Genomic DNA, 23,891 nt, shown 5'->3' on the forward strand with positions numbered 1-23,891 from the left:
ACTTCAATGATTAGGAAATAGTAAACTTAGTTGATAGATCAAAATCCCATCTTAAATTGTGATTAGTGATTTGACACTTGTCAGAAATTACGATGTTGATGAAATTAAAATAATCTCTTTGATAAGTAATTAAATATGTAACATATGATTCACTGGTGGAACCAAGCAATCATTAAGTTTTTTTTAAGTGTAACTTCAAATACTATCATATTACGATATTCTCCACCACACCTATCTCCGTTCTTTTCTTGTTGCTTAGACCATTTCCAATTTAGTAGCCTTCCTGAGACCCCTTTCCATTTACACATATACTTTAAAGTGAAGAACGAATACGAATTTAATTGAATTCTCACGTACTGACATGCAGACAAACTAATAGCAATTCACTCTAAGCAATGAGCAAGTTCAACCTTATATTCCTCAATATTTCAACAATGAGTATGCACACCCAAATCACTAACTGATGAATTTAAATGGCCGACTCACTAAAAAATACTTATATGCAATATTATGTTCAAAATATTTATTACACCATGATTTCAGCTCAGATTTTTAAAAATATTATTTAATACATTTCCCCTTATAAATTAACTAGGAAGACAAAATTTATTTCATGGATCTCTAGCCATACTTTGGGGTTTTCTGAATCAATGCATTATGTTCACAGCTGAATGATTTTTCATTTAATGAGGATATGGTATTACAGACAACTGTAACCAGGTAGGAACATGGAAGAGAAGGCTATCGAGACTGACTTGAAAAAATATCTTTGGGGAGAAAAAAAAAAACACCTCAAAATAATGCTCAGAACCAATTCGTAGTTACATATCTAATAAAGACATATGAATCGAATTATTGTTTATAGTACGTACACTTCAAATGACTGATTGAAACAATATTAAAATTATGCTTGTTATGCAAAAACGTACTCCATATGTAAAATCAAATTAATTTCAAATTCAACAACTTCTGTCATATACATGTAAGTACGAGACTTTTAATATTTCTGCTATATTAACACGTGGATTTAATGTCCCCAAGAACAAATGCCAATTTCAGCATACACAACAAAACAGAAGTATGATTCTGAATACAATCTTTCATAAGGATCGTGTATGTATGTCACACAGGGATTTCTTGCAAAGCATCATAAGGATTGCATTCAGAATTATACATCTTATGAAAAAACTGAAGAAAAAGAGAAAATAAAGCACTTCATTTAGCAAAATAAATTTATACTAAAATTCGTTGGGGACTGGGATAAAAGATGGCAATTCCAGCACAAATTGTAGCTCTTTATTGTTTAAAATTTGGTTTGAATGCAGTTATACATACTATTGTTTTTCTTGGTACTTCAGATTCCTATAAAAGGCATACTCCATTTTTACTTTGTTTTCAGTTATGTTGGAAGGGAAAAAATTAAAAACTGTTTAATTAATGCACATTATTTACATGCAAAACAACACTGCATGATCTTTGGGGATAGGAAGGCAAGGCAGGATTACACATGCAATGTTGTAGGGAAGGTTATCTGATAGTACGGCTCATGAATCATAGTGGACTTTCGTCTTGTGGCTTCAAAAGGTAATAGAGGTCCATTACAGAGGAAAAACATAATGGATAGAGGAGAAGACATGTAAACAAACTTAATCACTCTGTTGTCATAAATGACAATCATTCTCAACAGCTTATTTTTATGTTATCACTTATCAGATACTGACAATGCATACCATTTTCAATTCTTCCTTGACATTATGAATACAAGTATGGTATAATACTTTTTACATGTTGAGCTTTTGCCCACACCATTGGGAACGATAAAATGCCAGTCGTGGAAGGAAACCGTAACTACGTGATCTGTATCAGATTTAGCATTGTCTTGGGCTTCACTCTTCTAATGGATAAAGCAATGAATGCCTTTTCAACCTTCTCTTTCTGAAAACTGAGAAATTAAGTTGACATACCACATCAACTAAATGGAATTCACTCCAGGCAATGTTGTACATAGTAACCTAAATGTCGTGTATTAAAAATATGCAAGACTGAATGTTTCTATAGCTGCAAGTTTGTGCCTAAATTATTTTTAGTTAACAGATAAAAATAAAACAAATAACATAAGCTATGGCGTACCACTGAAAAGTTACAGTAAGCTTGACTTACAAAAAAATTTTTGACTGCTTTACAACCAAATCACCCATTAGTTTCTTTTCAGTATAACTTACTCTGTATACGTTATTAGTCTTTCTGATCACCAATACTGACCCAATTTTTGACTAATTTCATCACCAATAAGAGTATAGGTGCTATATTGTTGATTCTGTATAAAGCACAAATGAGATGAAACTACACAAAACTGACTCAACACTGTATCGATGTTGGTAAGTTAAAATAAATCACTCTGCAACAATTTTGATTTAAATCAAAGTACCATACACATAGTGTAATCACAGTGACTACATCATGCAAAGGGTACACAATACCATTTGACTCAATACTAATAATATGCAACAGCAATTTCCAACATAAAAACTTTCTATAGCAATTTGTTATAATTAGCTCAAATGCCCTAATAGCAAAGCTATGTTCTATGCAAAATTCACGAAGCCTACTTTTTTTGCTTACAGATGATGATGATGCCAGCCATTCTTTTTGTTTCATACATACAGGACACAAATTTCACAACAAACTTAAGTATATAAAATGATTATCTGATGCAATAATTATATATTCTGAAACCACCAAATGGTCACGATAAAAATGTCATTATTGTAGTTGGATAGTTTCCAAACAACTATTACAAAATATATTTTATATATCGAATTGTTATTTTCTAAGTACAACCAACTTTGGTAATCTTTAAATTTCACACGATTCTAATGATAAATTTCAACATTCGCAAGAGTTAATATAATAAAAATATTTAACTTCAAATGTTTTTCATCAAAATTTGCATTATTTTCACATTTCATAACACATCAATTAACATATTCAATAATTGTTAATGGAAAATACATAAGCAGGATAGAAGATTATTTTACAAGGTAGAATCTTCTACTTTTGAAAGGAATGAACTAGCAACAGGAGAATTTTTTTGCCTCCTTTGTAATTTCATTTTAAACGTAACTAGCAAATATAAATTAAATATATTTTAATGAATGTTAACAACTAGTGGTGTCACAATATCTGCCAAAACCCAAATAAAATGGGAGATGGGTAGGAGAAAAGGCTGGCAGCTCATTATTACAAGGACTGCCAAATTTCCAACATTTCTTAATTCAATTTCTTTCTTTTTTCAATTTCTTACTCTATCTTCTATTCTAAAATTGAAATTGGTCTGTGTGATGAAAGGAAGATATCACGTGGATGTGCGAGAATCAGAGGGACAAATTTTCCCAATACAGCCACATCCTATTCAAATGGTAATCATGTAATTCAGGATATTCTGAAGAATTTCGAAGTTCCGAAAATCAGTCGAAGAGAAAAATGCACCAGAAGATATAAATTTAGAATTCAGCACACTGAATACATAAGTAAAATGAGTTAATACATTACAGAAGTACCAACCATATTAAAAAATTACGATTTACTTCAAATACCAATTTATCTTTATTGTCGTAATTTTAATCCTGCCATATTTAGGTCAAGTGGCCTATTATGATTTCAATTAATCACTTGTTGGGTTACCGGTATTCTAAATTTCTCTTTACATTTGGCATGTTAAAAATAGTTTTGGGATTCTGTTGTTCTTGATTTCCTTGACTGATGTTGCCAACTTATTCTAAAATTATTATGAATAATTCCAAAACTGGTTGCCATTCTTAATTCTCCTAGAATATCCAAAATCCTTTAATGGTACATAAGTGAATGACAAAAGGTTCTTCTTATATACCTTACATCTGCCATTGTCAATCTTAATTCATCAGATTTTCTAATGGTCGAAGATAATGTTAAAAAATCACCTTATAAGATGCTTTAAAATAAATAAAAAAAAAATAAAACACACACACACGCGCATGCATACAAAATATTCTTTCTCCAACCAATGTATCCCCAATAAAAGGAAAATAGTTTCCTTCAAAAAATATTACACATACTTTTTGAATAACCAATATTGATGGTATACCACCTCCATATACTAATAAGTATAAGTCATCTTTAATAACAAACACTAACAAAGTCCCACAATATCTTGCATATGAACAAACTTGAAAATGAAAGGAATTAAATACGAAAAATAAAACTGTTCTGTGGCATAATTATTTAACATATGTATTTGCTAATAGTTCCGCAAGGGAACACAAATGGTATCATATACCCTTATGTAATATGATGCAGAGATAACAAATAAATTAATACAAAAGGGCAACCTAACCTCGAAACAACCCACCCATAGTTCATGTTTGACAGTGAACATTTGAAAGCTCCCACACTTGCAGCAGAATAAGCACTGATAAGACTATGCTAGTTAGTGCATGGGGATGATTCAATGTTTGCATCCAGTATACAATGGGTTCACTTGAGTCCTAACTAAAAATCTGAAGCAACTAGTTAGTTAATATCGTCAATCATATTTATTTATGGTTTGTCTATAGAAATTGCCAAATGAAATCTTAAAATACATGGTAATTTTTGTTGCCCATATCTTTTTTTACTTTTTTCTTTTTGGCGGCGGTTTACGTCAAATATGTATACACTATACAGTATTTTATATATAATATATGTTAATGTTATTTAAGATTTCTTTCAGTGGAAATGCCAACAATTTGTGCAGAACGGTAGCACTTGGTGGATGCACATCAATACTCAGTTTTACCTGCTAAGAATTACTGGGTTTTGGAGGTACATTTACAGGTGAACAACGATACCGCCAGGGATGTCTTCCTTTCTGCCCCGACCCACCGAATCACCGACAAGGTTCTTTCTATCTGCAAGTTTAAAACTGAAACAATCTGATCCTTGTAATCTTGGTTTAGCACCATGCTGGCAGCTGCGTTGCTCCATTCCTCTCTCACTATATCTGTTGCTCGAAACAGACTATCGATCAACTAACTTATACATGATCACTTTAAGATCTTCGGGTCCGGACAATCGCACTTTTCATCACACAACAAATATAACAGCAAATAAAGTTCTATGACTTTTTTTTTTCATTTAGATATATCACTTTGTCAATTTTATTTGGGTTATTTCTTTTTTACTTTGTTATTGACTTCAAGCTCTGCCAGTCTCTTCCACAGCTCATCTCTCTCTTTCTCACGCTTTTTTTCTCTGCAAAAAAATACAAAATAGACGATTACTATACTTGTTTGGGTTCTGTGCAATATTAGCTTTGTGAAATTCTTATATTCTTTGCCAGTAATGGAGAAAGTCCAACCTATACCTTTCCTCAATACTATATTAAATTCTGACTGGATCAATTTAAGCAAAGTCATTCTTGTTTTAGCAGTCTAGAAAATATGTTTTGAGTTCTTTGTGAATAATTAATGTTTCATGTAAACTGACAACATACATTAATATTGTATATTTTATTTGCATTTTGTGGAACAGTGAAACGATTGTGACTTGGTCACCACTTATTTTTTAAACACAATACACAACTCAGAGGCGAGAATGACATTTGGTTAGAAAAGTTTATGAAGAATTTCACTAGCCTTGTATTGTGGAAAATTGGAATGTGACAAAAATTAGTTATGATAGATTGAAACAATGGGTAACCCATTGGAGGAAGAGGGAGAACCACACACGCACACATGCTAGCTAGCTCACATTATTTAGCTCTTGTTTTAGCAGTAACCCAATTTCAAATAAAAAAAAAAATATAGAAAAGTGACAAAGGTGATATGACACATTTGACATGGTAGGTCGGTCGGTCAGTCAGTCTCTCTCTCTCTCTCCCTTCCCCATCCTCTTCACAGATCAGTTTAGTTCTGCAATACTTCAAATCTGAGGTTTTCTGTCTCATCCATCTGTTTAGAGATAGTGACACACAGACAAATTCTATGTATTCAGATGTACACTATACTGTACTTCTACTGCTAAATGTCTCTTGGTATGTACAGTAAAACTTCTTTTATACATTTCATACTTATGCATTTTCCACACTTCTTCGTTTTAAATTTGTATATTTTCTATGTTAATTTGTTTCGGATATGAGACTACCAAATGCAACACTCGCCTTATCCAGGTAAAGTGATTTCTCAGAAAACTGGAAAAACCGTTATGGATATGCATTTGATAGTAGTTTTCTGAGCTCTATGGAAGAGAAATTAGACAAGATTTGCACAAACCGACTATATCAGTAGATAGAGAGCTGCAAGAAGTACAACATCCCATATGTAACTAATTTTTTTTTAAATTTTGGATAAGGCGAGTTTTGCACTGATAGCCTCATATACGTTTTTCGTTTTCTACTCTTAGATGATCGTATTTTAAAGTCTGGGAGATATGAACCATCATATGTTTTAAATCAATTTTGCTCGAAATTAGGTTTGCTGTGAAAAATGTAAGAACACTAAAATGCAGTACCTACATATTCAATATTAAGATGTGGCCCACTTTGAAATTCGTGGAAATTTGAAGCTGCACATGCTTTGTCCTAACACATGTCATGCTAGCTTCAGTAAACCAGTTACGCGTCAAGGGGAGAATCCATTCAGAGAGGGGAGAGAAGTATGTGAGCGAATTCCCACCTCATGGCTTGTGCAGAGGGAAGAAACAGAACCTTTTTTAAACAATGAGGATCTGCAGTCAAAATTATCATGTCAATGAATACAATTACCCTAACACCCCTCCAAACTGAAAATATATTTATGTAACTGAATAAATTCTGGAACAGTTATCACAATTTGAAGGCATGGTATATTCCTTAGGAGCAAACAAAAGCATGCACCTAAAATAACTAACTTTTTAGTAAAATAATCACATTATTAAAATGCTATTTCAGATGTTATTAAATGCTATTTCAGTTATACATTTATTTCTTTAGGCCCCCATAAAAACAAAGTTTTACTATAATTGCTTCTTACAGTCTTATTTCCTAACATTATCTCTGAACATCTATCCCAAACCACAATGTACCACAGGCAGAGTAGGTCTAATGTTACTGAAATACTGCTACTTACTTCTGTCTCTCAGCCTTGTAGGAAGCTGTAAGCTCGTCAAAGAGCTTGCTATTCATCTCCATGAAGGTTTTGAGCACATTGTAAACAAGCGCCACAATTGTTTGGTTCCAGTGCTCTTTGCTGATACGATATAGAGCCGGAAACATAATTGGCATGATGACATGGTTATTTTCTTCAATTAGACTCATTATGTACTCATTATTCCAGAAGTACAATGCACGCTCAGCCACCTAAACATGAAAAAACAATTTAACAAATTACAAAACTATCACAAAATAACTATTAAATATTGCTGAATAGGGAAATATTTGAATTAGAAATGAGGTTATATCTTTATATACTTATTGAACAGTCAAAAGTTACACAGCACATATAACGCAGATGGTAAAAAATAAAGAATTTATGACTTAAATTACGATATGAAAAGGAACTCAAGGAAGGTGAGCATTTGTAATAATTAGGGAACGGATTTTAAGATACAAAATTATGATTGGAAAATGGAGATGGAAAAAGTTCTGAAAATGTTGACACAAAAAAGGTGCTGATAAAATGCCTTTATTCTGATCTAAACCAGTTACACTAACATTCTTTACTCAAAACTGTAGCAAATAACAGAGATATTTAATGCATTTCAACCAACTTGTTATATTGGATTACACACATTTCTATGTTTCCGAATGTAAGTCGCTGGTGCTTTGAACTCAAGAGATTCTAATATGCAGAGAAATTCCCCTCAACATCAATTGAAACGAATGACGCATATTTTGTGTACACAGAAAGAGAGTTCAATCGAAATTGCAAAGGCTTACACATCTGAACTGTTCCTCAAACTGAATTCAAGACTGTCCCTCACGGTTGTCAACTTCTTCTTCTTCCAAACTTTGAATTACATCAGGCAAATACTTGTAGTCATGCACTGCGAAAAGTTCCAACTCTAGGTCCTTGTTATTCAGCATGCTTGATGGCTATTGTGTCTGTTGAATCTAGAGCACATATGAAACTTTTGATTTTTTCGTAGTTTTTGCACAAGAAAACGGTGCATTTTGCCCAAGTACTTCAAGTGGTTATGACAGTGAATTGTGGCAGATGAAGGCCAGTGACTTCTGGGTACAAAAGTTTATGATTTAGGGCCTTTACAAGAATTTTCAGAGCAGCAATTAAGTCATTTACTCTATTCTATTCCTCCATGATACTTTCACAAACATGGTGTAGTTCATGTGCAATACATGTCACATCATGGTTGAGATTGGGGTACATGACCTTCAGTTGTTGGAAAGCCAAAAGCATGAAGCGTGCTTGATCAGTCACCACAAGCCTGAATTTTTCGTTCTGTATGCCCGCCGATCAGAGCTTCATGCATGAATCACTGAATGATTGTATTACTGTGCAGGCATTTGTCTCCTCAAGTTGGTACATTTTAAAGAGCATGAATTTCATCCTTTCACCAGATAATGGAAACACCAGCACATTCAATACATATCTTTGCAGCACATCAGTAATTTCATCTAACATGAATGCCACATCATGTTTTTTGACCACCTTTTTTATTTTATCGAAAACATTAACTGGCTTTATGTAATTTTTTCTCAGGGTGCTGCCACCCGGTACTGACCTTTGCATGTACTTCTCGAGAAATGATTTGAATACAGGACTGCTGACCTTGTGCAGTGGACTGGAATTCTGACTGAACTAATGTTATGTTAGGATCTGCAGAGAACCAACTCGATGACTGCTGTTTTTCAGATCCTGAAGTGAAGGCATGTATCAAGATAGTTTGCTTAGGTTACGACTTGTGAAGTTCAACATTCTTTGCATGCTTGCTGTGTGGATGTGCTAGTTTATTCTGTTTCTTTGATGTTTCTCATCAATCACAATATTTACATTGCAGAAAACACATAAAAAGAATTAGAGCTTCAGTTTCGATTAATTGTCTCTTGAATTCTTCTGAAAGTGCACACAACTTTGCCTTCTTAACTTTTGGTATGACAATGATGAGTACTGGTTCAGACTGCTGCAACATTAACACAACTCGAGGAAATAGTGACAGTAAAGGGGATATAGTAAGAACAAGTCTTGTCAGTACCTTTGATGTTGTTGGTATTAAAATCCAGCTCAGAAGGGGAGCTAACTTGGAGCCAACAGCTGTTTTTAGCGATCATCTGTTTAAACATGTTGAACTTGCAGATAAAACTATTTATCAACTCTGTATCATAGAATCAGACTCTGAATCTATTTTGACCGATTTTCAGATATTTTTATATTCTAATGGTTTTTAGACTGCTCCTAATGGCATAGTATCGTATCTGAGTTAAACTATTAGGTAATAAAATAGCCAAAACCAGACTACATTATGTCCTTATTTTACATTAGAACCAATCTATCTTATATGTACTTACCATGCTATGGCTCCAAAAAATTAAAAGTCATGTTATAGTATGTCACTATATGATAGTTTGGCTCTATTATATTGCTGCAACAATAAGTAAAATAATGAATGTTAATCTTGGATCTATAATTGTAATAACACTGTTATTGTGTTACATATGCAGAATATGGCTGGAAGTAGCAGAAAGTTTATGGTAAACTTGGTTCTTGAAAATGTCACTTCACCTTCAGGTAAGACTTAGTTTTATCTAATTTCTTTTATTATAGTTTTCAAAGATTAATATTCATTATTACACTTCCCACATATTGTATCTGACTAGCACAGGACACTGAGATGAAAACAGTTGCAGCAACATATTTCAGTCCACTGTTAATGGAGTAATGATTAGCATGTGAAACAAGTGGGCTTGGATTCAAATCCTGGTTGGGACAAGCTACCTGGTTGAGGTTTTGTGGGGTTTTCCTTCAACCCACCAAGAGCAAATGTTGGGTAACTTTCGGTGCTGGACCCTGGACTCTTTTTGCTGGTATTACCTCTTCATTTCACTCAGACACTTGATAAAAACAACACTGTATATCTGATATATTAATTACAGGCCTAACTATCTAGGTATAGTCGAACCATCGGATCTGTGCCCCTTCAGCGCTGTCGTCGTTCTTGGAAAAGTTAACGCCTCTATTCACTCCATTCCACTAGCTTTCCTCCCACCACGTCAAACTGCAGGCCACAAACCTTGCCGAATAGGGATGTTGCCAAACTTCCACCAAACAGTGTTATGTCTCTTGAATATTGGTTATTAATAATGTGAGATTAATTATTACTTATTCATAATTTAATTTAAGTAGGTCTAATGACGCTGATTGACTTCTATGATTAATTGGGGATAATTATATGATTACAGTGGCTATTTGTTGGTTAAATGGAATTTACGTGAAGGGAATCTATTTCGTTTCTAAAAAGAAATGTTTTCGTCATAAATACTTTTTCTTCACCTTATTATCTTATTTTGTTAGGTTTGGAAAATGATTTGAAGGCCTAATAAAATTATAAAATTGTAGGAATGAATGAACACATAGTCATGTACCCTCTTTCTTTCTCATCCGGGCTAAGGACCAGCTATGGCGAAGTTAATACATACTACGATCTTATTTACATATTTACATACTACCGTATTGGCCCGAGTGTAAGCCGCACCCTTAATTTTAGGGGGAAAGGAGAAAAAAAGAAAAAGAAAAATTGAGTGCAGAATGAGAAAAAAAGGAAAATTGAGTGCAGTGAAATCTACCTGTCACATTATCCAGTTACAAAACTGTTTACATTATTTAAACACTTTTTCTTCAATTACGTGGGTAAATCACAAAAAATACCGGTACAACTAATCACCGTCTTCTCCAATGTCACTGCTGACTTCACTACTACCAGTACCGGTATTTGTTTCATCACTGTCACTTTGTTCATCACTCTCCGCCCAAAGTACGTCGTCCTCACTGCCATCCAGAGCATTAGACATGCAGCATTTCTTGAAGCCTTTGATGATTGAATCTGGTGATATCGTGTGCCATGAAGAGAGAATCCACTCACACATAAGGCTGACAGATGGCTTCTTGATCTTCCCAGATGGAGTGAATGCATGACCCCCTTCTAGAAACCAATCCGAATACTGTTTTCGGAGATGGTCTTTAAAAGGCTTGTTCACGACGACATCAAGCTCCTGCAATTTTGATGTCATACCTCCAGGTATGACGACTAGGTCTGTCTTCAATGCAGTAATTTTCTTCTTTACTTCGGGTGTGAGGTGACCTTTAAAGGCATCCAATACTAACATAGCCCTCTTACAGAGCAGCGAACCTGGTCTGCGATTCCAAACCGTAGCTAGCCAGTCCACCACTAGTTCGGTTGTCATCCATCCTTTCTCTTGGCAACGAATCACTAATCCCTTAGGTAAATTCTCCTTGGGCATAGTTTTACGCTTCAGAATAACGTACGGAGGCAGTTTTCCTCCATCTGCCGTAACCGCCAGCATCACAGTGATTCTTTGTTTTTCATTTCCAGTTGTTCTCAATGATATGCTTTTCGCCCCTTTATTGTCAACTGTCATACTGCTCGGCATGTCCCAAAATACGGGCGTCTCGTCGGCATTGCCGATCTGGTGTAATGGGTAAGAGTGGCGCTGGCGCAATTCAATGACGTGTCTCTGGAAGTTGATGAGTTTCTCAGTAAAATCCTCTGGCAGTCTCTGTGCTAATGAAGTGCTTCGTCGGAGAACAAGGCCACTTCTACGCATAAACCTGCGGCACCAACCTATACTCCCATGGAATTCTGTCTGTGGAATGTTTAGGGTCTTCGCTATTTCCAACGATTTTACCTGGATTACTTGTCGAGAGATAGGCATCCCTTCTTTCCTTTTGTCTTGTACAAAGGAAAGGACCCTACGTTCTAGTTCAGGGTATTTCCCAGTCTTGGGTCCTCTGAAAGATTTTCTGGTTGTATTGGCATTTTTCAGTTTATCTTCCGAGGCGATCCAGTGCTGCACATTAGACTCATCCACACTAAACTTTTTGCCGGCTTCTTTATTAGACGTACTCCTAGCATGACGAATAACTGCAAGTTTGAAACTAGCGTCATAACTGCGCCGAATTCCCAAGCTTGTTGAAGCTTTTCTTTCTACGTTTCCGCTCATGGCTGAACCCGTAGCTACGTACAAACTGTTTTAATCTGTCCTATCATACAAAAGAGTACGATCACTGTAATATGCAGACTGGTACATTGTTGCGTCATATACCATACGACTGCTGACAATTTCAAACACGAGCGCATGGCATTGTTGCTCCATTTCAAAATGATAAATTACCGGTAGCAACATGCGCCACATTTCAAGTTTAAATTTATCGGCCGCGCAAATAAGCCGCACCCCAACTTTTCGAGTTTGAAATTTGAATAAAAAGTGCGGCTTATATTCGGACCAATACGGTATATAACATAACATGCTGATAATGTGCAGGAGTTCTAATTTATTCTTATGAAAATAATTTACATATTTACAAAAGACCAAGACTTGTATTATGCATGAAATTACAGAGGGCATATCCCGGACATATCTGAATCTGAGTCACTACTATTGCTGCTGCTCTCTTCACCCAAGTTGATAACAAATCTAGCTACTTCCTCTTATATTAATCCATAACGTTTCCTTCCTACCTTGGAAATTTAGTGCTTTCCTCGCAACCTTCAATAATTTCTTCAAAGTCAGAACTTCTTTCTGCATGGCATAAAATTCTTGTATCTTTCTTCTTAAAATACATTGGTCCATATCATCTACAAGAATTAAAGGTCCCCTTGGTCTATTCCTCCCTGGTGATTCTAGCTTTTCATCTCCTGCACAGACTCCCTCTCACCTGATTTTCTTTATTAGGCGCTCTGACCCGCCTTTATAAATTAGATAAAAATGTTATATTATATCAGTATTAGTTAAGTAAGTAATTTTAATACGTAATCAATTGAAATAAAATAAGCTTCATCTGTGATCGCAGCTGCTCTTTTCGTTGCCTGATTTAGAGGAAACAGATATTGACCTGTTTGTTTCTCTTCATCGAAAAATGCTATTACTTGCTTAATAATATTTTTTTCACCACTCCGTGCTACAGTATTGATGTTGAGTTGACAACACTGGACTGCAAGTGCAAATAAACTGAAGAAGGTTAAAAACTGTGAGCAGTGGGGGAGAGAAAGGGAAAGAGATAGAAAATAGAGAGATAGAAATGCAAGGAGGAAAATGAATTACCGAGGCTGAGAAGGAATTAGGGTTCAATTCGCATATCTTACTGGGACACATATCCGATCGTATATCTTACTGGGGCACATATCCGATGGTCTGACTATATACAAAGTGGCCCTAATAATTATCTACCTCAACTCTTATCATACATAACTACCCAAGTATATGGCCCAAAACATAATTTACAGTAACAATATCAAAATACATATGAAATTCCATTGAAATAAAATACACATCATTAACTAAGTGCTGACAGTTTTATTCTATAGTTTCAAATCCACTGTATTTCGTCTTGGATCATAATATGTTGTAAAATACATACACTGGGGAAATACTGGTATATCGAAATCCGAAATATTTAATACACAATAATTTAGAGTAACCTACATTAACTGGAAATGTGTGTTTACTGTACTAGTACATCTGGTGTACTAATTGTAGGCCTAATAGGTCATAATTAACTACCGGTACCTCAACTCTTATCACATGTAAGTAGTCTATATGATCAAAAAAACATAATTTACAATAATAATATCACAATAGCCTACATACAAAATTCAAGTGTTCATTATTGATATAAAATACCTACTCTATAACCAAGTATTGACAGTTTGACTTTATTCATATCTGTTGTATTTTGTATTAATTCATAGTGTGTTGTAACCAGTTATTTTTGTAGTTTTGTATTTTAACCAGCACTGACGTAACTTTTAGTTCATTTAAAATTTCTTCATTAGTCTTATAATCTAACAAAATATATATGGCACAGTTTTTCTCATCAACTTCATTTCAGCCGCTCTAATTCTTGATTTATCAGATGTTTTTAAAGTCCATATCTCACTGCCATACATTAATATTGAAAGTGCCAAAGTGTTATAAATTTTTACTGTAGTTATCCTTGAAAATTTTTGTAGGTTTAAAAATTTTTATTAATGAGTCCTGTTATTTTTTAGAAAGTTTGAGACTTCACTTTGAATATCTTTTTCATTCTGAGAAGATAGTAGGAAAACATCCTAAATAGTTAAATGAGTTTTTTGCTCAATGATTTTACTTTGTACTGGATTTTGGCCGATAAATGCCATCGTTTTTGTGTTTTCAATTGAAATTGTCATCCCATGATCTTGTATGACTTTTATTCAGTTTATATACTGCTATTTGTAATTTGTATTCGTTATCCATTATTATCCTTGGTCATCTGCAAATAGGAGTGTTAGAATTCTCGTTTTCGGCTTATTTTAACATCTTGGATTTCTTGTTCCCATTTTTGTATTATTTCATTTAAATAGGTATATATATATTGAAAAGTGTTGGTGAAAGACTGCATCTTTGACATACTCCTTTCTTGATTTTTCAGCTTCAGAAATTTTTAGTTAAATTTTATTTTAATTTCATTATTAGTGTATATATTTGGAAGGGGTCCATTTTTCCGAAAACATTCTTCCAAATGCCAAAGTTACGAACGCAATTTAATTCCAAATTCCATTTTTCCGAAGTCAATTTTTTCGAATGCTATTATTTCCAGTTCCAAATAGAATTTCGAAAATATAATGACAATTTTTACGGAATATAAAAGATTTATTTCAGAAAATATGACAATTTTTACAGAACACAAAGATTTATTTCAGAAAATATGATAATTTTACAGAATGCAAAAGATATATTTCAGACATGTAATTGCATTAGTGTTTTTACAGGGTGAACTGATCTCCAAGGGTCCGAAGGTAGTCCATGCACCACTTTTGGTCTTTGTACGTTTGATACTGTGCTACAATTTCCGCAATCCTCACTTGCAGATTCCTCCACTGTTTTTCTTTTTTGGCTCCCCTCGTACAGAACGACAATCAGATTGGTGAAATTCTCGGATCGGCGTCTCTTCCCTCCTTCTGGGATTCCGGCAAAACTGTGTAGAAATTCGGATGGTGCTTACCAACATCCACGTGGAAAGCTTCACTTATATTGTTCGTCCAGTGCTTGTTACATAGGCTATTGTTGCATCATGTTGATTCCAATGGACAACAAGATATCCTCCTCTGGTGAGAAAAATCCTAATAACTAACTAACCAACTACATGAAAATTTTGTTTCGGAATAATTACATTCAGAAAGCAGAATCCGGAAATTTGGTTTCGGATTTTTGCATTTTGAAAGAAGTACATTCGGAAAACTGAATTTCGAAAAATGACCCTGAATCTATATATTTATTATGACAGTCAGTTTATTTGGTATATTTCTTTGTTTCAGAATATCAAACAGTTCATGGCATTGAACACAATCAAATGTTTTTTCGTAATCTAAAAATAGTATGTATTTCCAGATTAAACTTCAGTCTTTTTTTCTATCAATAATTTAAGACAAAACGTTGTATCTATGCAAGAACGGCCCTTTCTAAAACCATTTTGTGTTTCAGAAATGAAAGTTTGTTTTTTTGTAGCTTTTTACAAATAATTTTTTTATATATTTTGTAACCTGTGGCCTAATATTAAAGTAAGCAAATATTAAGCAGATGTTATAGACTTCAAATTATCTGAATTAATTATCAAATGGTTTGCTGTCTGCACTCCATGTTTTGATATTCATTTTTGTTGTTCTGATAAGTTCAGTTTTCAATTTTTATTCATGTATGTATATTAATGATGAGCAGAATCAAATAATCTGTTCTCGAACATTTTCGTCATTCAAATAACGATATGATTACTCACCAGCAGGTTCTCGCTTCTCAGTTCTCTTATCCAACATACAGCATGACAGCGATAACAATAGTAGTGACAGCAGTGTACTGTGCAAGCACAGGAGTTTACATTTTTTTTTTATTCTAATAACATGCTGGTAGCTATCTGCAACTTCCGATGAAGATATTTATTCCTGCATTCAGTAATTAGACGAAACAAAGAAAAAGAAAAAAGAGATATGAGACAGAGAGAGATCATTAGAGCAAGTCTTTATTGCACGCAACTACTTCATGTTCATAGGCGAGGTTAGCCGAATGTATTGCTCGATTCAACTATAACTGATTATGCGGGAGAGGCTTGAGTATGTTTTTGTGTGATCCTATTGGGCGGTCTGAGATACAGGACAGTAAGTATTGTATGCTTCGGTTCTATGATAAATGGAACACTGCACTGAATTAACTCCGTGCAAGAGGGGGAATAAAAAACATTTATTCATATCTTTACTTTATTCTAGATTAATCGTGTCAAACAGTGTGCACTCCTTCCTCGGCGATATCCGAGATGATAGAATAGAAGAGAGAGTGTCACCGAGCTGTACCCCACCACTGGACCCATAGCGACAATGTATCTGCAATCTTCAGAAGCTGCACAACCGCAGGTATACATCAGTATATTTAAATAGGCTACATTGTTTCAGGCTAATATAATAATCTTTAAAATATTGAAAAGATCTGGAATTTGTGGCATTATACTGATTGAGGATGTATTTCAATTGAATGTTAATATTGTTCATAAAACATGACTTGACTATCCGAAGCCTGTTAATGAGCTCGTCCCTCTCTCCTCTTAGATCCACATTTGAGAAAAGACATTTTCCAAATTGTTCTGGTTTACTTTCGCTGTTAGTATGTAAGAGATATTTAAGTCCTCTTTCAGTATATTTAACAACAGTTGTAGTAAAGTGTTTGTTATTACAACAGCTTTTCGAAATAACTATATTGAATTATTTTTTACGCACTTTATTGACAAAACTACTTCAGTCATTTCATTTAAAATTGAGTTTTGGTTTTCCAAATCAAGACCATACCCACTTCTATGTGATTGGATACATTTGGTTAGCAACTATTTAGAATATCAAATCACTTATTTGTCAAGTTGATGAAATTCTATGTATCTTCTCTGACTGTCTTGTCGCCTACATCATAGTGGAGCAGGGCAGTTGCAGTAGAGTGCGAAAACAGCTCAAATGTTAATCTCACATTTTGTCTTTGAAATTTTTTGCAATTCACATGAAGAAGTGTGATTTTGAAACAAGACGATATTTCACTTCTTGTTTTATCAATTAGCTCTTTGTGATTTCGGGTGAAATAAATTAGCCACATGCTAAGATAAAAGCATCATCGAAAAACCAGTTTCGTATTAGCTTTAGCAGATGTGGTACAATGGCGGAAAAATAAACCTTTCTGTATTGTTTTCGTGAAAGAACCAAGGTTTCCCAGAAGTAATGTTGTAGGACTTCCACATGGCAATATTGCCTCCCCACATATCAGATACTATTGCTACAACTGTGTAATCTATGGCATACAACTTGTTTATAATTTCATCTAATAACTCCTTTCTCATACTGAGTCAAAATCAATAAAAATAAGTTGCTTCCAGTTAGAAAACAAACCTCTTGCCATAATTACTTGTATTTGAATATGTGGTCCTAGAGCAGTGTCTGTTATTCTATCATATTCATGAATGCTCTTGATTTTCATTTCGTCATAATGTAGCACTACAATTTTTTGTCTTTCATCCATAGTAAGACCTTTTACTTTAATTTTTTTAGTCGATTATTTAACGACTAGTTTATTTAGATGTCGATGGGAGTGATCATAGCAAGATAGTATTTGGCGAAATGAGGCCGAAGATTCGCCACAGATTACCTGACATTTGACTTACAGTTGGGGAAACCTCGGAAAGAACTCAACTAGGTAAACAGTCCAAGCAGGAATCGAACCCATGCCCGAGTGCAACTCTGGATCGGCAGGCAAGAGCCTCAGCCGACTGAGCTACATGGTAGCACTTTTACTTTCATTAGCTCAAGTACACCTTCCAAGAATCCTTGCTGCATATGCGAGCTTGTATCTGTAATGTTGATATTCCTAGAATGGAAAATGAATTACATATTATATAGGAGATTGAGATGACATCATATTATTATCATCATCATCGTTCTAACAAGTATTGGGCCTAATGGCCCATTACGGTCTCAAGCCATCTCTTTAAAGGTCTTCCTAGTGTTCTCTTCCCTCTTGGACAGTAGGCAGAAATGTGACGAGGAATGAGAGTTCTTTCATTGTGGTGAATATGTTGCTGCCAGTTAGTTCTGTAACTATAGATGTATGGATATTACCATCATTATTATTATTATTATTATATTATTATTATTATTATTATTACTACTACTACTACTACTACTACTACTACTACTACTACTACTACTAATATTGTTGTTAATATAAAATTCTTTCTGTATATTTTACAATAATATTTATGGCAGGATTAGGAACAATTTTTAATATGTTTTAAAGAAAATTATTGCTGTATGTAAGCTTATCCTAGATTAACAGTAAATTATCGGTACAACTTTTGATTTGTTTTCATAAAGTGTTCTTATCTTTAAATATTAACTAATAATTTTGTAATAATATATTATGATGTAGTTTATAATATCGAGAAGAATTATTGAAATTAATATTTAATAAATTCCATGAATGTTTGTACTTCCAGGAAGTGGCATCTTCTTTTGTTTTCTTAAATAAATGTAGCACTGCTTGCCTAGGCATCTCAAGGCAAATATAACTGCTATGTTTTCAGGATTCCATTTCGTAACCTTCCTTTTAGAAAAAATATATTATCTAGTAGGCGTAAACATATCCTTTAGTAACTCGTTTATTTTGGACTTTAGGTTTTCTGAATTAATAGTTTAAGTTATTGTTTTCTCCTTTCAAAAGTTTCAACTCCTCATTCACCTTAGATTTATTAGATTACTCATCTTGCAAGATTATATGTTTACCTAATAACTCATTTTCGAAACTGAAAATCGGATTTGTTCTGATACTGAATGGTTCTTACATACTATCTTCATTTGAACTTAGAATACTGGACTTCAATAATTTCATTTCTCTCCTTTTCACTTTCGATTTCATTTGTGCTTAACAGAAGTAGTTTTGGAGAAGGTATTAGAAATTTAATTTCTTTTTCAGATCCTATCAACTCTTCTCTCAGATTTCTTTCAAAGTCCTTACACTTTTCAATCCATATTTTCCAAAGCAATTCATTTTTCGGAATTCTAAAATAAACAGCACTATCACCTTTCAAACTACACGTTGACAAATAACTGTTGTTGCATATGGTAACTGCACAGTTCATTCTAGGCATTGTTGCACATTATGCACTAAGCAGGAAAAAATCGCCAAATTCAATCCGATAACATAGAATGAGTCACTGGCACTGTATTGCCCACTTGGCATGCAACTACATTATTATTTTCTTTCCCCACTACTTTTCAACGAGCAACACCACCTTTCTTACTCTATATCTTAGGCAATATCTACCTCGTCAGCTATGTCCATCGAGCTATTGGTGATGTCAGATATAATGTGAGTTAAATCTCACGCATTTTGATCCATTTTACAAGAAAAACATTCATTCTCCGAATAGTAGCTGTCAACACCTACATCACGGGTCTAATACTATAATTAAGTAACTCGATATTTGAGTTCCCCCGTCTGGTGACCAGGTTACAACAGTCCCAATGTAGCTCATGCATGTTGTAGAAGGCGACTAAAATGGGTACCCAGTGCCTGGGGATATAGAAAAATTGTTGAGAAGGCCAAGACATTAAATTTTGAAGTTGTAGTGCCTGGAGCTGGAGGAGGAGGAGGAGGAGGAGGAGGAGGCATTTGAGTTATCTACTTCAGTGGGTTATTTAAGTAGTGAGCTTGGAGATTCATTACAGTTTCTTAAACTAAATAATGTATTTAAAATATCTGTTACACACCATTACTGCACATGGAGGCAATAGGTTAGATGCACAAAAGCTATTTCCTGATTATCTCAAAATATTATTTTTGCAGTTATCTAGTTACAGTACTAGACCCACGATATTCATTATTACACTTTCAACAACATGTTTCATTATACCAACTCTTTGCCAGTATTCATTTTTTATTTCACGTACTTAATTGCAGGTCTTCTTCCCATCTTCCTTTGTGATGCTCCTTATAGCATTTTGTGCCATTCTTTTAGCACTCTGAGATTAACACTGCCAACATTATCTGTTCCTTCATTTCATCTCCTGCATGAGCAGCTTTAGACAAAAAATGGCCTATCATGGATGTTACTGTTCTCTGATCCAGTGATGTGCAATCCACCCAAGGAACCCAAGCACGGCTTGGGCAGCACTGATTGATTATAAGAATCACGATAGTAAATCCATGATTAAACTTTCTGTTTATATAATCATAAAGTCCTGAAACGTTTCTAAATACGTTTTGTTAATTGTAAGTCGCGTGATGGGGCATATACAATGCACATACTGCGGTCCTGAGCTGGCAGCAGAGTGACAGCCAAGACCTCTTAGTGCCAGCAGTGCTGAATGCAGGTTAGCATGGAAGTTGCCATGATAACCCACGTCATCATAACTTTTAACCAATGAGGGACGCCTCACGAGACTGCAGTAAATGTATATACCTCAAGCAGCCGGTAGCCTGCCTGGCTGCGCGAAGTCGAATAAGTGTAAAACGTACTGTTTCTCTCGCGTTTGTTTGTACCGGTACTTTGTAGTTACATTGTGTACGTGTATATAAGTGCAATAAAAAGTTTTAATAATGTCTGGTGATAATAATAATTTAATTCAGCAACAAAAGCTAAATACAGTAATTTAACTAAAGCAATATGGGATCATGATGTTGCTATTGCAAATATTCGTGGTTCTAACACACTCGCGACTTTTGGAACTGTGCATATTGAAACTGAGCTAAGTGACCACACAACAAAATATTATTCTACACAATAAAAAGGTAACACGCAATAGAGACATTCTGAAAATGCTTATAAACGCCAATTGTTTACTTGCAAAATTGGAACTTTCATTTCGAGGAAACGGTAAGTCGAAAATGTCCAACAACCGCAGTAATTATTTAGAACTTTTGGACTACACCGCCCAGTACGATCATCTTCTAAAAAATCATTTGGAGACATCTACAGTATTCAAAGATGTATCAAATCGTATTCAAAATGATTTAATTGAATCTGTTGCCAGTGCACTTAATAAGGAAATTAAACAGCAATTACAGAAATCTGATGTCTCGAATAAATCACAATTTTCTCTCATTTATCGATATACGATTGATGGAAGGGTGGTAGAGCAGTTTGTGTGCCTCCGTGATGTGAGGACAAAACAGTGGCAGCACATTCTGATCTTATTTTTAAGACATATTCAAGATTTTTCAAACTGCAGTAAGAAACTTGTCATGCAGAGCTAAGATGGAAGTGCAGTGATGGCCTCTTCATTACATGGTGTCAAGCTAATATTAAGGCGCCTTTTCCACAAGCTTTGTCCACTGCTATGCACACTGTTTAAATTTAGCAATGTCCCAAAGTGCTTCAAGCATTTCTGAATGCCGTATATTTTTTGCTTCTCTTTCTGGGCTTGCAGCGTTTTTTTTTCAAATCATCAAAGCGCACAAAATTTCCTATGAATTTCTGGGTCGATGATTACCACATGTTTCCCCAACAAGATGGAATAACTTGTCACAACTTACTAATACTTAGAGTAGTCTTTTATAATAGTATTTTTAATTTTAGGCAGTAGTTGCAGTAAGCATAATCTTATAGATTTTGTAAAAAAAAAATTGGTACCAAATACCAATGTATTTTTATAATTAGTAATATTATAAATATTTTAATCAAATATAAATAGTAAGAAGGAAAAGAAAACTTGACTATGCAGCTGCTTGGGTAATCTGTTGGGCCACTGCACATCACTGCTCTGATCACACTCTGCTGCTTTTCTACAGTTGTTCACTACATTTTATACTGTCCTTACACTTTTTCCTACAGCTACAGCCACTCTTTCCATGGCTCTTTTGAATAGAATTACTAGTACCTTTTCCTTCTTGCAGAATTGCACTACGTTATTATTTCTTTACCATCTGACCAAACTCTTGTACAACAGAGCAGCAGTTTGCATTTTGGAATATCCATTTCGCAGTACTTCACTTCAGATAGAATTTAAATGGTGATGATACACTCACTGTGTCATTGTGCATACTGCCGACTGGCCTCGAAGATTCAGAATGAAACTTCAATATTAGATTGATCAATGTTAAATATGTTTGACATGTTTGTTGTCCTGAAACTAATGAATGAACAAGTGCTGAATGTCTTCTTCCTCTTTCATATGTTTTGATGCATGAAATACCACTGGCACTAATATCAAAGTCACATTTGAACATACATTTTGCTTTAATTTTATTGTTTTCTACTGATCGAAGCATACTGGGAATACAATCAATGGCTTTCCCAAAACACGGTATGAAATGTTTCATATAAAACAATTTTTATATCGAAAAGGAAGCAAAAACAAACAAAATTATATTAAACGTTCTTTGTTTGAAATATCTAAAAGAATAACCCTCTGAAATTAAATATTATCCATAAAATGAAAAACACCGAAAAAACTCAGTTATTAATTTTCGAGAAATATCCATTCGAAAATTTTTTATGCTTGTATATATCCAAGTTGGTTGGATTTATTGAGTGTTAAACTGTACTTACTTATCGGTTGGTTAGGTTGCACTGTGAAGCTATTGCTGCATAGATGGTAACTGGCAATGGCTGCTTACATCTGTGTATAGTCAAGTGAGATATACCCTAATAGTGGATTAGTGGCAAATCTCGGAATTATATTTACGTGATGATTTTATAAAGATGGTTATTTGTATTTACCATGAATTCGTTTACTACATTACACTGGGGAACAAAATTTTTATTGCATTAATACCAACCCATGTTGGTGTGCTGATTTCAAATCTGAAGCTACTTCTTCTGTAAGCTATAGTTTTTTTACAATTCAACATTTTAATTTTTCACCTTAACGTTAGCGTTTAAAAATGCAATTTAATATTTTAAAGTTAGATGCCAACTTGGATACCACCTCGGCAGAGATATTCTTAATGTATTCACAAAAACGTGTAGTTACATCACAATATGCATTCTAGTTTGAAAATATGGCCAAATAAAAGCACATGTTTGGTGTGTTAAACATATGTCTAATGCAGTAAAATGTGAATATAAATTTCAAGATTTTTCCTTGAAAGTACATGCATGTCTACATATAGACGGCAGGTAATGCAAAAAAATGGATATGGATGACATGAAAAGTTCAAATAGGTTCTATTCAGGCAAGAATTTGCGCTTGTAGCTCTTGTGTTTATGAACTTGCTCACAGCAATCTGGTTTGTTGATCCAGCAGTAGTCTGCTAATAACATTTTGTTCCATTGCCCTTGATAACGCTCTTCCATCATCTTCAGATCTTAATGGAAGCACTGTTCTAGTTCATCACTAACAGCCCCAATGTGATGAAGATGACTGTTCAGGAAATGGATCTTTACTGTCATGTTGCACCCAAGATCGTGGAAAGTAAAAAACATTCTTTCAAAAATAACCTCATCGTTGTCTGCCTTAGTGTTCAGTACCAAGAAAGTTACAATTTTTATAACAGCCACAAAAGGTCTCTTTTTTATTCACATTCCTGACAAATTCTTCGTCACATACAAAGACACAAAGTTGAAGATCACAGAACACACCTGCAGAAAAGCAGAAACTATATGTTGAAAACAATCACCATCAGCATTCAATGCCTTGAACTGCTTCATCATGTCAGTGAT

General features: G+C 34.4%; 1 protein-coding gene across 1 annotated transcript in view; it reads right to left on the reverse strand.

Annotated features, from left to right (window-relative positions):
* Window positions 1-1,274: 1,274 nt before the first annotated feature.
* The window catches only part of wdb (serine/threonine-protein phosphatase regulatory subunit widerborst), a 331,308-nt gene continuing 308,691 nt past the window's right edge, over window positions 1,275-23,891 (reverse strand). The window contains exons 9-10 of the mRNA XM_069815633.1: window positions 7,122-7,351; window positions 1,275-5,268 (exon numbers count right to left, since the gene is read on the reverse strand). Coding sequence (XP_069671734.1) covers window positions 5,184-5,268; window positions 7,122-7,351 — 315 coding nt within the window. The 3' untranslated portion in view covers window positions 1,275-5,183. The remainder of the gene's footprint in view (window positions 5,269-7,121; window positions 7,352-23,891) is intronic.

This window comes from Periplaneta americana, chromosome 17, assembly GCF_040183065.1.
Source record: "Periplaneta americana isolate PAMFEO1 chromosome 17, P.americana_PAMFEO1_priV1, whole genome shotgun sequence".
NCBI classification, from domain to species: Eukaryota; Metazoa; Arthropoda; class Insecta; order Blattodea; family Blattidae; genus Periplaneta; species Periplaneta americana.